We start from the raw sequence: 13,346 nt of genomic DNA on the forward strand, positions 1-13,346 counted from the left end.
CAGCTCAAGGCAAGCTCTCTACCACTTGAGCCACAGTGCCACTTCTGGTTTTCTGAGTGGTTTATTGGAGATAGGAGTCTAACGGACTTTCCTGCCTGGGCTGGCTTTGAACTGTGATCCTCAGGTCTCAGCCTCCTGAATAGCTAGGATTACAGGCGTGAGCCACTGGCGTCAAGCTATTTTCAAATCTTAATCGTCAAGTTTTCAGTCCCCTGAATAGCTAGGACTATAGACACCTGGTACCTTTTATTTCTAATAATCTTATCAGGGAACAAACACCTCATGGTCTTCTAAATCTGACTTCAGTAGCCAACAACCCACTGGTAGATAAATTGCCCTCCACAGGGATAGGAAGAACGACCAAAAGCCCAAAATGAGTTTGTGAATTAGTGGCTACTGAAAGCCTGTTGTAACCTTTCTGACTTTTGTTTGTTTGTTTGTTTTTTGGGGGGAGGGGTACTGATTCTGGGGCTTGAACTCAAGGACTGGGCACTGAATTTTTTGTTGAAGGCTAGCATTCTACCACTTGAGCAATAGCTCCACTTCTGGCTTATTTGGGTAGTTAATTAGAAATAAGTCTTATGGGCTTTTCTGTAGGGGCTGGCTTCAAACTGTAATCCTCAGAATCTCAGCTTCTTTAGTAGCTAGAGCCACCAGCTGTAGCTGAGCCACCAGTGCTCAGCCTTCTGACAGCCATCTTGCTTAAAACTATATAGGTCAGGAAGATCAGAAGGCTTCATTTTTACCGTTTATATTAATACTGAAAATTAGGTTAAAACATTTTCTTGGAAACAGTTTTGGGATTTGAACTTGGGACCGTGTGCTTGGTAGGCAAACACTCTACTATTTGAGCCACATCCCAATTCTTTTTGCTTTAGTTTTTTTAATAGAGAACCTGGGCTAGCCTTGTACCATGATTCTTCTGCCTTCAACTGGGGAACAGTTTGGATTACAGGCATACATTACCACATAAGGCTTATTTGTTGAGATAATCTTGTTGTGTCCGTGTCCCCCCCCCCCCCCCCCCCCCCCCCCCCCCCGCTCCGCTCCGCTCCTTCGCCTCTAACTGAAGTCCACCTCCCAAATACCTGGAGTTAAAGGATCTGGTGTTACAGGTTATAGAGTAGCAGACTGATCTGCTACTATCAAGACCAGAGACTTTAACATTCTGTCTGCTACACTAAGGTTTTCAATTTTTCCTGAGCTTGACCTAAGACATCTGTGTTATGTTACGGTTTTGGCAGATATACTAGTCTCAGTTTACTTCTTTCTAGTGTAGGAGGAATGTGAGGTGGGGGCCTTTCACTTATTTTATACTTAATCTAACTCTTCAGTGTGCCAGACTAGAGTCATACTCAACCAGATCTTAACAAGGTCTGTTAACTGTGATATCATCAGGATAGTTGTTGGCACTTTACTAATCTACCTTTGTTGAAGTTCTTCATTCTAACAAGAAATCTTACCGTATCTGTACCTGCTTTTGGTCTTTTCTTTTTAGGGGAAGCAGTGCTGGTTTTTGAATTCAGGGCTTTGCATTTGCTTGGCTTAAGGCTCAGCTGGCACTCTACCATCTTTTAGCCTTTTTTTCTGTGTTGGTACAATATCTTGAAAGCAGGGCCTGTGCTTTCATTCAGTTTGCTTATGACTGGCATTCTACCACTTGACCTATACCTCCAGTCCAGCCCTGCTTTTTTTGAGAGGGAAAGTCTAGCAGATTTAAAAGCTCAGGGCCATGGCTTGTAACCATGATTCTCTGGATCTCAGCTTACTGAATAAGCTAGGATTTCAAGTGTGAGTTTTTGGACCTGGTTTTGGACTCTCAGGGCTATATTACTAGTTAGATCCATTTTGTTTGTACTTACTGACTGAACTATAATATGCAAGGGTCACATATATGTTGCTGTACATTATAATATGCAAGGCATATTGTGAGAAATTTGCTTTCAAATGTAGTGGCAAGCAAAAGTATAATATGGGTTATCTTATGCTCAGATGAAATCTATACCGCATGATTTTTAGGTTTCCAAATCTGATAGGCATCATTAACTTTTATATCTGCTTTTCTTGCTATTCTTGAATTTACTTTGTGTTTATAACCCTAGGAATTAACAAAAGTTTCATGACTTTAGAGCTTATATGCATTTAACCCTTTTACATTAAAAAATTAGTAACCTGGGCTGGGAAGGTAGCTCATTGGTAGAGTGCTTGCCTTGCATGCATGAGGCCCTGGGTTAGATTCCTCAGCACCACATAAGCAGAAAAAGCCAGAAGTGGCACCGTGGCTCAAGTAGTAGAGTGCTAGCCTTGAGCTGAAGAGCTGAGGGACAGCGCCCAGGCCCAGAGTTCAGGCCCCACGATCAACCCCCCAAAAAAGAAATTATTAACCGTATTAGGAGACAATTTGTCCCTTTGAAAAAGTTGTACACAGTATTTCAAAATATGAAAAGTAAAAACCATTCTTTTTTTTCAGAAGTCAATGAAAGGATTCTATTTTGCAAAGCTATACTATGAAGCTAAAGAATATGATCTTGCTAAAAAGTAAGTGCCAAATTACAAAGTCATGAGCTAAAAACACTTTTTCTAAAGATTGTTCTGTTTTAGAATGAAAAGATGATATTTATCTCTTTTCTGGTTATATATCTAGTACATATGCTGGAAAAGAGTAATGTATTTAAGATTAAACTATGATTACTGGATGGGAGAATAGCTTATGTAAGGTCTTTGATTCATAGTTGATATTTTGAGGTTCTGTCTCACCAGTATGGTAGGAAATTGTGATTCTGATTTCCTAGAGCAGCTTAAAACAGGAAATTAGAAGGGAAGCATTGATGGAAGAGAAAAAAGCTAGTAAAAAGGAGAATAGGGGTGAGGATGTAGCTTTAGTTTCATCAGAACAGTTCATGAGCCATTTGATTGCTTTTAGAAAATCTTAGTCACTATCCTATTTTGTTCAATTTCTTCACTTTAATGTATGTATGTATGTACTCTGGATTAGATCCCTAGCAAACCTTTCTCACCCACAAATAAGGGGAAATGATAGTATCTTATCAAACTATCAGTATTGGAACTATTAAAGATTGTTCCTTGTTAATATTGAGGCTTTTTCTCTCTTGTTTTGTTTGGTCTTTGATCTAGTTTCTTTTTTGATAACATTCCTGAACCTAGAATTTATTTATTTTCAGTTGTTTCTTGACTTGAGAAACAAGTTATTTCTACTTGGTATTGTAGCTAGTAATTTTTCTTTGAAATTATTTTCTTGTTTAAAGAATAGATAAGTTCTCTTAGTTGTTACTTGGGAAACTATTTTGGTGTTATTATTATGTATTATGAGAATAGTACAAACCGTTACTGCAGTTTGTAGATTGTAATTACTTTTCTTACATTCAAAAATCTTTTACCAAGTGCTTTACCAAATGTTATTGGGAAGGAAAGGTAATTTATATGTTCATGTCTTATGTGTAAGCACTAGAAAACTCTTGGCAAATGATAGCATTCAGTGGTTAAGTATGTTATCAACTCTATTATTTTAAGTGTTACTCTTTTCTTTTGAGTTGTCTGCATGTTACATTTTATGTAAATAATGGTAATTTGTAATTGAATACCAATAAAATATTTTTTGATTTCTTTGGTGTATAATGTACTTTTTATTAGCATTCAAGTACAGTTGTAAGTTTAAGAATCTAAAAATGGTTTTTGAATTCCTATTTTTCAACAGGTATATATCTACATATATTAATGTGCAAGAGAGGGACCCGAAAGCTCACAGATTTCTGGGTCTTCTTTACGAAGCAGAGGAAAACACAGACAAAGCTGTTGAATGTTATAAGGTAATTACAAGATTAAAATACAGACTATCTATAGCCCAACACATGACATCCAAAGTAATTTATGTAATGAATAGTTCATATTTGTTTTATGGATATCATGAAAATAAGCATTGGCATCATAGTACCATTAAGTGATACAGAGTGAAACAGATTTTAACAATTTTAAAATAACTTATCTTCTGGACAGTAGAATTGCTAACATTAGTAATTGTTTTAACCTTTCTATGGCTTTTAAATCATGTACAATATACATTGTAATTTATTTCTTTTCTGATGTTAGCGTTCAGTGGAGTTAAACCCAACACAAAAAGATCTTGTACTGAAGATTGCAGAATTGCTTTGTAAAAATGATGTGACTGATGGAAGAGCAAAATACTGGGTTGAGAGAGCAGCTAAATTTTTCCCAGGAAGTCCTGCAGTTTATAAGCTAAAGGTAAACAAACCAAACCTAACAAAAGGCAAAAGTTAAGACACATGATTTTTAATTTGTGTGTGTGTGTGTGTGTCTCTCTGTTTTGGGGCTTGAACTCTGGGCTTGGACGCTGTCCCTCAGCTCAAGGCAAGCACTCTATCACTTGAGTCACAGATCCACTTCTGGTTTTTTGATGGTTTATTGGAGATAAGAGTCTCACAGAGTTTCCTGCCTGGTCTGGCTTTGAACCTCGATCCTCAGATCTCAGCCTCTTGAGTAGCTAGGATTACAGGCGTGAGCCACCAGCATCTGGCTTTAATTTTGTTTTTTATTACCAGTCCTGGGGCTTGGACTCAGGGCTTGGGTACTGTCCTTGAATTCTTTTGCTCAAGGCTAGCATTCTACCACTTGAGCCACAGTGCCACTTTGGCTTTTTCTGTTTAATTTGGAGTTTAAATTACTTCTTAGTAGCAAACTCTTAAGTCAAGGACTGTGTATTTCTGGTTTTTTTTCCCCCTAATCTCTTAAAATCACTTAATGTTTTATTAGTCACTGTAAACTTTTACAGATGCATTATTCTGGAATAATATAGATTTTTTTACACTTTTGTAGCTAATAGGGAGCTAAGATTTAAATTAAGATCTGGTATACAATTTTTGCTTTATTAAGTAAAAATTGTTTACATGTTCAAAGTTTAGAGCTAGTATGAAGAACATTCTACTAACTTACCTAAAAATAGAAAAGATGATCTTAAGTGTGAAGTTTTTTTTTTGTTTTTTTTTTGTTTTGGTCAATCATGTGGCTTGAACTCTGGGCCTGGGTGTTGTCCCTCAGCTCTTCATTTGTAGGCTAGCACTCTACCACTTGAGTTCCAGCTTTTTCTGCTTATGTGGTACTGAAGAATTGAACCCAGGGCCTCATGCATGGAAGGCAAGTACTCTACCACTGAGCCACCTACCCAGCCCTAGAAGTGTGATGTTTTCATGCAAAACATAGAAGACAACTTTCTCTATTATGTTAGAAGTAATACTGATCTTCTTAAGTTTTTTTTCTCTTTTAAGAGTGTCACTGTTAGGTAGCCTAGACTGGTCTAAATCCTCCTAACTCAGTGCTGGAATTACTTGATCACACTGAGCTTTGATTGTTGTTCTTTGTTGAATAAAACACAGTTTACTGACTAACTCTTGGAAAAAGTCTTTCAGGCATTTTAAATACATATTGTTTTATAATATTATATGTGTAATGTATACATATACTGTTAAATATGTACAGTATTTGTTGTTGTTTTTTTTTTGGGGGGGGTGTCCAGTCGTGGGGCCTGAACTCTGGGCCTGGGCGCTGTCCCTCAGCTCTTCAGCTCAAGGCTAGCGCTCTACCACTTGAGCCACAGCGCCACTTCCGGCTCTTTTTCTTTTTGCTTATGTGGTGCTGAGGAATCGAACCGAGGGCCTCAGGCATGCAAGGCAAGCGCTGTACCACTGAGCCACCTTCCCAGCCCCTCCTTGAACTTCTTTATGTTCAAGGCTAGCGCTCTGCCACTGGAGCCACAGCACTATTTCTGCCTTTTTATGTGTAGTTTATTGGAGGTTAAGAGACTCACAGAGTTTCCTTCCTGGACTGGCTTTGAACTGTGATCCCCAGATCTCAGCCTCCTGAATAGCTAGGATGACAGATGTGAGCTACCAGCACCTGTTTATTTCTTTGTCAGTCATGAAACTTCAACATAGGGCATGGGCACTGTTCCTGAGATTTTGTGCTCAAGGTTAGTGCTTTACCACTTTGAGCCACAGCTCCATTTCTGATTTTCTGGCGTTTAATTGGAGAGTCTCTTCCTGCCTGGGCTGGCTTTGAACTGTGATCCTCAGATCCTAGCTTCTTGAGTAGCTAGGATTACAGGTGTGAGCCCCCATTGCCCAGCTTCTGATAGGATTTTTAAAAGTTGTATTGTAGAGTTGATTTCATAATGGTATTTACTACTTTAACATATAATGGAAGGCTAGGGCTTCTTTTGTAGATATGGAAAGGCCAAATACAAGTTTATGGACATGGGGCTTGGAAGGTGGCTCAGTGGTAGAGCACTTGCCTTGCATGCATGAAGCCCTGGGTTCGATTCCTCAGCACCACATAAGAAAAAAGCCGGAAGTGGCACTGTGGCTCAAGTGGTAGAGTGCTAGCCTTGAGCTGAAGAGCTGAGGGACAGCACCCAGGCCCAGAGTTCAGGCCCCACGACCGGACCCCCCCCCAAAAAAAAAAAAAAACAAAAAAACACCAAGTTTATGGACATGACCCAGAAGGAGAGAGATTTTGGAGGGCAGTAGTGGGGATCTTGGTCTCTGCTAGGCAGAGAAAGCAGGGAGAAAATGAATTTGATTAGGTAATGTAGAATTTGATGGTTTCAGTGTCCCTAGTGAAGGATAAGTTGAGCTCTCCTTAGTTGATACTGAGGGTTAAAGGAAGTTATGGGACACGAGATATGAAACCAGCCTAACAGGCTTACTTAAGTCTGGGGGAGAAATTGAGTTGGTTAGAAGTGAAATAATGTTTTGTTTTAGGCAGTACCAGTTTGAAAGTGAAATCATCCTGGTGGTTGAGATTCCCAAAATTCCCTATGTACTGTACCTAGTCGTTCAACCTTTTGTTTATAGGGGTAAGTAAAGGGATTTATAAGCAGCCAGTATTCATGAATATTAAGGATTATTGCATTTTAGCTTGATAGAGAGGCAGCAAACAATGTGTATTACAGCTAATAAAAAGTCAGTGATGTCAGTATACTGGAGGGATCTTTTTTTTTATTTGGTTGGTCCTGGGGCTTGAACTCTGGGCCTGAGTGTTGTCTGTCTTCAGCTCAAGGCTAGCGATCTACCACTTGAGCCACAGTGCCACTTCTGATTTTCTGGTGTTTTTTTGAGATTATAGTTTCACAGATTTCCTACTTGGGCTGGCTTTGACCTGATTCTCAAATCTCAGCCTACTGAGTAGCTAGGATTACAGGTATGAGTCAGGGGCCTGGCTTGGAGGGAACTTTTGGTGGTGGACTAGTATATAAGTGGCAGTGAGGGTTTGTAGACACCTATTGAAATAGAAAACTTGTGTGAATGGAAAATGGATGACTGAGTTTAGAGTAAAAGACAATGTCACTAAATATGAAGTGATTAAAGAACTGAGTAGCTAAGCTACTTGTATATCTTTAAATTGCTAATACTAGTAAGATTTGTTAGGGACGATGAATAATTCCAATTGCTCCTTCAAATGTTTACAGTATGAATAGGAGAAATAGGAGGTAGCAATTGGGAATAAAAGGTGTCAAAAATCTAAGTGATGGTATGTGAAGAGAAAACTTTTATAGTAGAGGTAATAGAGGCTGTCATGACAAGGTTAGGAGGTAAAATGCTGAGAGAAAATGGTGAAGGTGGTAGAATAGTAGAACCAGGTGTGAGAGATTAAGTTGATTAAAGGGGGAGTCAGAATAATTTAAAGATACTCCATAGTGAAAATTGACTTGGGAGTCTTTGTGGTCTGGTGGCTGGAGTGTACAGGAAGAACATGAGACAGTGTAGGTTTAGTAGTCTGTGGGAGGATATAAGCTACTAGTCTATTACAGTATTCCTAGATGCTTCTTTGTTCTTAATGTTAGGTAGGATAGTATGTTTGGTAGTACTTCCCTAAAGCTAGTCACAGTGAATAATTGCCCATGGGCAACTGCTGCTTAGAATTGTGCAAATGTGCCAGGCACTGGTGTCTCACACCGATAATCCTAGTTACTCAGGAGGCTAAGATCTGAGGACTGAAATTCAAAGCCAGCTTGGGAAACAAAGCCCCCTGAGACTCCTATCTCCAATAAACTACTCAGAAAAAGCTGGACATGGCAGTGTGTCTCAAGTGGTAGAGTACTAGCCTTGAGCAAAAGAAACTCAGGGACAGTGCCCAGACCCTGAGTTCAAGACCCAGGACAGCACCAAAAAAGCAACAAAGTACAAATATTAACTAAATTAATGATTTTCCCCCCAAACAGGAACAGCTTTTAGATTGTACAGGTGAAGATGGATGGAATAAACTTTTTGATTTGATTCAGTCTGAACTTTATGCAAGACCCGATGATGTCCATGTGAATATCCGGCTAGTGGAACTATATCGTTCAAATAAGAGATTGAAGGATGCTGTAGCCCACTGCCATGAGGCAGAGAAAAACATAGCTTTGCGTTCCAGTTTAGAATGGAATTCATGTGTTGTACACACTCTTAAGGTAAGTGACTGCTGTTTGAACTCTATAATCTATATAGACTATATCTTTTTGTAGTTAAAAGTACTCTTCAACACTTAAATTTCTTTCATTTATGTGGAACAACTATAAAGTTAAATTTTAACCAGGATCATTTAAACTTACAATGCATATATTGGGGATATATATAAATATATATGATAGATACTTTTTTTTTTGTGCCAGTCCTAGGGCTGGAACTCAGTGTCAGGGTGCTGTCCCTCATATTTTGTGCTCAAGTTTAACTCTACCAGTAGTTGAGCCACAGGTCTACTTTTCCACTTCTTTTTGGTGTTTTTAATTGGAGATAAAGAGTCTCACAGGCATTGAGCCATGATCCTCAGATCTTAGCCTCCTAGTAGTTAGGATTACAAGTGTTTGCCACTGGTTTCCACTTTGACAAATATGTATTCTTTAATTTTTATTTATAAGGTTAGTAAAAACCAATATAATTTCAGATGTACTTGGAATAGGCCAAGAAATTTGAAGGCATACAATAGACAATTTCTTAAAATGTGGTAAGTTTTGTAACTTACTATTTTTTTTTTCTTCAAAATAGGAATATCTGGAGTCTTTACAATGTTTGGAGTCTGATAAAAGTAACTGGCGAGCAACAAATAAAGACTTACTTCTGGCCTATGCTAACCTTACTCTTCTAACACTTTCCACAAGAGATGTGCAGGAGAGTAGAGAATTATTGGAAAGGTATGTTGACAAAAAGGGAATTTTCCTTTTACAGTAATTGCTTTGTTAGTCATTATTTCAATTATGTACCCAAGAATTATCAATATAATGAAACATTTAGAGGAAATTGGATCTTCTTTCATGGGGATGTTAAAGTAGTTTTGGGGTAAAGTTAGCCTAATAGTTAAATATTTGGTTTTGGCATGACTAATGAAGAAATAAATTGAAAGTGAGTGTTCTAATTGCTATTCTGCTACTGCTTTTTACTTTCTTACTTTTTTAAAAGGGTAATCTTGAGTGAGAAATCAGGTACTAAGTTGTTCATATCTTGTCAGTTGGCTAAATTTGACTCTAGTAATATATTTGCTTACCATCACTACTGTTTCAGAAAACAGTTTTGATTTGGAAACAAAGTAACTCAAATATAATAAGCTTTCTGCAACTTTAATTTTGGGAGCCAGTCTCTGTATTTTATGAAAATTGCATCCAATAAAAATATCACTTGGATTTGTTAGTAGTATATATTGTTAGAATAAGGGCTGGTAAGAGTTTATGGGCCAAAGGTGCCTGATTTTGTAACTAAAAGACTATTGGATCTTTTGAGGACTCACCAAGATCTTTGGGTGGGTGTTAATTAGTATTATTATAGTAGAAATTAAAGCAGAGAAAAATACTTAATTCATTAAGTAATGTAAACCATGACAATATTATATTGAAAGATATGTTACAAAAAATTAGAAGAGTGGCATTGTTTTGTGTTTTCATAATCTCTTTAATGCCTAGATTATTTGAATGCTTCTAGATTTTCATTAATTTTGCCACTCAGTCTGTTAATCATGAGTCTCCAGAAAATGCAGCTATATATAAGCTAGTTAGATATAAGCAAGAAAAAGATGAAAAATTCCATATTATTATTACAAAATAAATTTAACTATGGATCTCCTAAAGAGGTCTCAGACTGGAGAAATCACCAAATTTTGTTCGGTAAACAAATCTGTTGTTTTCAAGTATTATAAGCTACTTGAAAATCATATTTATACTTGTTTATTTTTGCTTTTCTTATTCTGAGGATCATTGGAATTTAGAAATAATTAGGATATAGATTGTATACAATAGTGAGAAATACATAGTTTGACTCTGTAGCTCTATAAGGGAAAAAGAACAGTTATATTCTTGATAGCCAAATGCTGTCAGTTATTAACAGTAATTTTTGAAATGGCACGTGTAAAGAATGAAGCCATGTATATACATCAAGAAGAAATAGGGCTGGGAAGGTGGCTCAGTGGCAGAGCACTTGCTTTGCATGCCTGAGGCCCTGGGTTCGATTCCTCAGCACCACATAAAGAAAAAAGCCGGAAGTGGTGGTGCTGTGGCTCAAGTGGTAGAGCGTTAGCCTTGAGCTGAAGAGCTGAGGGACAGCACCCAGGCCCAGAGTTCAGGCCCCACGACCGGACCCAAAAAAAAAAGAAGAAATAAAATAATATCCTTATTTTATTCTGGTTTATTATGAAATATTCACCTAGTACCAGTAATCTTACTCAGCCTTTTCTATATAAGGCAGAAAAAAAATGTTCTGGAGTAAAATGTCATTGTAGAGATAAAGCTTGAAGTGTAGAGAGTATACAGGATTAAAAGTAAGTACTGAGTAGTTCATATGTTTTATCTACAAAATAGCAAACAAAGTAAATTAATCTTAGTTTAAGTGTACATGATGAAGCTAGAAACTTTTCATTCTGAAATAATCAGTGATTATTCTCAATGCAGTATATATGAACTACCTGTTTAATATTTTAATATTACAGTTTTGATGGTGCTCTTCAGTCTGTGAAAGCTTCTGTGGGTGGGAATGATGAACTGTCAGCTACTTTCATAGAAATGAAAGGACATTTCTACATGCATGCTGGTTCTTTACTTTTGAAGATGGGTCAGCATAGTGATGTCCAGTGGCGAGCTCTCTGTGAGCTGGCTGCATTGTGCTATCTCATAGCCTTTCAGGTAAGCCTTTCTCAATTCTGGGTACAATTGACATTTCAATAAGACACTGTATTTCTCATAGAGGTTTGCCTTAGTAGTAATGAAAATATGTAAGCAAACTTAAGAATTAAAGTTAAAAATAAGTTTCTGTGGGGCTAGGAACATGGCTCAGTGTTAGAGCGCTTGCCTTGCATGTGTGAGGCCCTGGGTTAGATTCCTCAGCACCACATAAGCAAAAAGAAAAAAGCCGGAAGTGGTGCTGTGGCTCAAGTGGTAGAGCACTAGCCTTGAGCTGAAGAGCTGAGGGTCAGTGCCCAGGCCCAGAGTTCAGGCCCTACGACTGCGCCCCCCCCCCAAAAAAAAAGTTTCTGTGAGCTTTGTAATACTCCTGAAAAGGGAGGGAGGGAGGGAGGGAGGGAGGGAGGGAGGGAGGGAGGGAGGGAGGGAGGGAGGGTGGGTGGGTGGGTGGGTGGGTGGGTGGGTGGGTGGGTGGGTGGGTGTGTGTGTGTGTGTGTGTGTGTGTGTGTGTGTGTGTGTGTGTGTGTGTGTGTGTGTGTGTGTGTGTGTGTGTGTGTGTGTGTGTGTGTAAGCCGTCTCCAAATAAGCCAGCTTATAAAAATGATTGTTAGCAGGCTTGGGTATGGCCTATTGTGTGGGCTTCTGAGTTTAAGGTAATCTTGGCACTGGTGGCTCATGCCAGTAATCTAGCTGTTTAGGAGGCTGACATCTGAGAATTGCAGTTCAAAGCCAGCCCAGGCAGGAAAGTCCATGAGACTTTTATCTTCAAGTTACCACCAGAAAACTGGATATGGAGCTCTAGCTCAAAGTGGTAGAGTGCTCACCTTGAGTTACAGAGCTCAACGACAATGCCCAGGGCTTGGGTTCAAGCTCCATGGCTGACAGCAACAAAAAAAATATTATTAGCTTTAAAAAATGATTTTTTTCCCTTGAGAGAGGAAAGGAAAAGAAAATAATTCATTACTAGAGTTGCATCCTCCTTCTGGTTCATATTACAGTAGGCCCTTGATATCTGTAGGTATAGTGTTCTAAGGAGATGGCTGTGAAGAAATAACATAGATACTTAAAATTACAGAGTTCTAAAATGTATTGTAGATACTTGATTTATTTTTCCCATAGCGACACTGTTTCTGTTAATGACATTCTGCCTGCTTTTCAGCAGATGTAATAACCTTATTTTATCATTTCAGTTAAACATACAGCATCCCCATTTGGGTTTGGAAGCATTGCCCTAACTTTTACCTTGTTTTGATACATACTATTTGCTTTTTTTTGAGAGACAGATTTTCACAAAATAAGGACAGAAAAACATTTAACAGATCACACAGATTTATTTATTTATTTTTATTTATTGTGAAAATACTGTACAGAGGGGTTACAATTATATGGGTAAGATAATGAGTACATTATCTTACCCTGGGCCTGGGTGCTGTCCCTCAGCTCTTCAGCTCAAGGCTGTAGAGAGTAGATGGGAAGGTATGGGAAGGGGAAACAGGAGATAACAATGCTTGATAAGAAATGTACTCATTACCTTGCCCATGTAATTGTAACCCCTCTGTACAGTATTTTCACAATTTAAAAAAAGAAAAAAATTTTACCATTGGGTATTAACATGATTGTAATCACAAAAGGGAATTGGGCAGCATTATGGTATCTCAGGAGTAATGTCAAAGTCAATTATGGTAGGATTGTCATAACCAAAATTTCTTTGATTCTTACAGGGGTTTGAACCACACCCCCAGCTCAGCTCTTTTTGCTCTTATTTTTTGCATAGGGGCTTGTGTTTTTAATTTGGGGCCAGCCATGGACTACAGTTCTCTTACCTTTGCTTCCTGCTATCTTTTTTTGGTATGCTACTTAGGCAGTAGCATATATCAGCCATATAGGTAGAATAAATTACAAGATCAGCATGTCTCATAAATTTTAGAGCTCTTGCCAGATTTCTAACCTTAACAATGATTGTACCACATTATGTTTCCACTGAAGTTAAGAAAGATGTAAGAGGGCTGGGAAGGTGGCTCAGTGGTAGAGTGCTTCCTTGCATGCCAGAGGCCCTGGGTTTGATTCCTCAGCACCACATAAGCAAAAAGAAAAAAGCCGGAAGTGGCGCTGTGGCTCAAGTGGTAGAGCGCTAGCCTTGAGCTGAAGAGCTGAGGGACAGCACTCAGGCTCA

General features: G+C 38.4%; 1 protein-coding gene across 3 annotated transcripts in view; it reads left to right on the forward strand.

Annotated features, from left to right (window-relative positions):
- Nucleotides 1–13,346, forward strand: part of Rgpd4 (RANBP2 like and GRIP domain containing 4) — a 61,699-nt gene that overhangs the window by 5,720 nt on the left and 42,633 nt on the right. For 2 of the 3 annotated variants that reach the window (XM_069988647.1, XM_069988650.1), the window contains exons 2-7: nucleotides 2,471–2,538; nucleotides 3,716–3,827; nucleotides 4,108–4,260; nucleotides 8,252–8,482; nucleotides 9,057–9,202; nucleotides 10,984–11,176. In XM_069988647.1, coding sequence (XP_069844748.1) covers nucleotides 2,471–2,538; nucleotides 3,716–3,827; nucleotides 4,108–4,260; nucleotides 8,252–8,482; nucleotides 9,057–9,202; nucleotides 10,984–11,176 — 903 coding nt within the window. The remainder of the gene's footprint in view (nucleotides 1–2,470; nucleotides 2,539–3,715; nucleotides 3,828–4,107; nucleotides 4,261–8,251; nucleotides 8,483–9,056; nucleotides 9,203–10,983; nucleotides 11,177–13,346) is intronic. The other variant, XM_069988649.1, reaches the window with a different exon arrangement.

Source organism: Dipodomys merriami, unplaced genomic scaffold (assembly GCF_024711535.1).
Source record: "Dipodomys merriami isolate MVZ:Mamm:240054 unplaced genomic scaffold, mDipMer1.0.p SCAF_36, whole genome shotgun sequence".
Taxonomy (NCBI): domain Eukaryota; kingdom Metazoa; phylum Chordata; class Mammalia; order Rodentia; family Heteromyidae; genus Dipodomys; species Dipodomys merriami.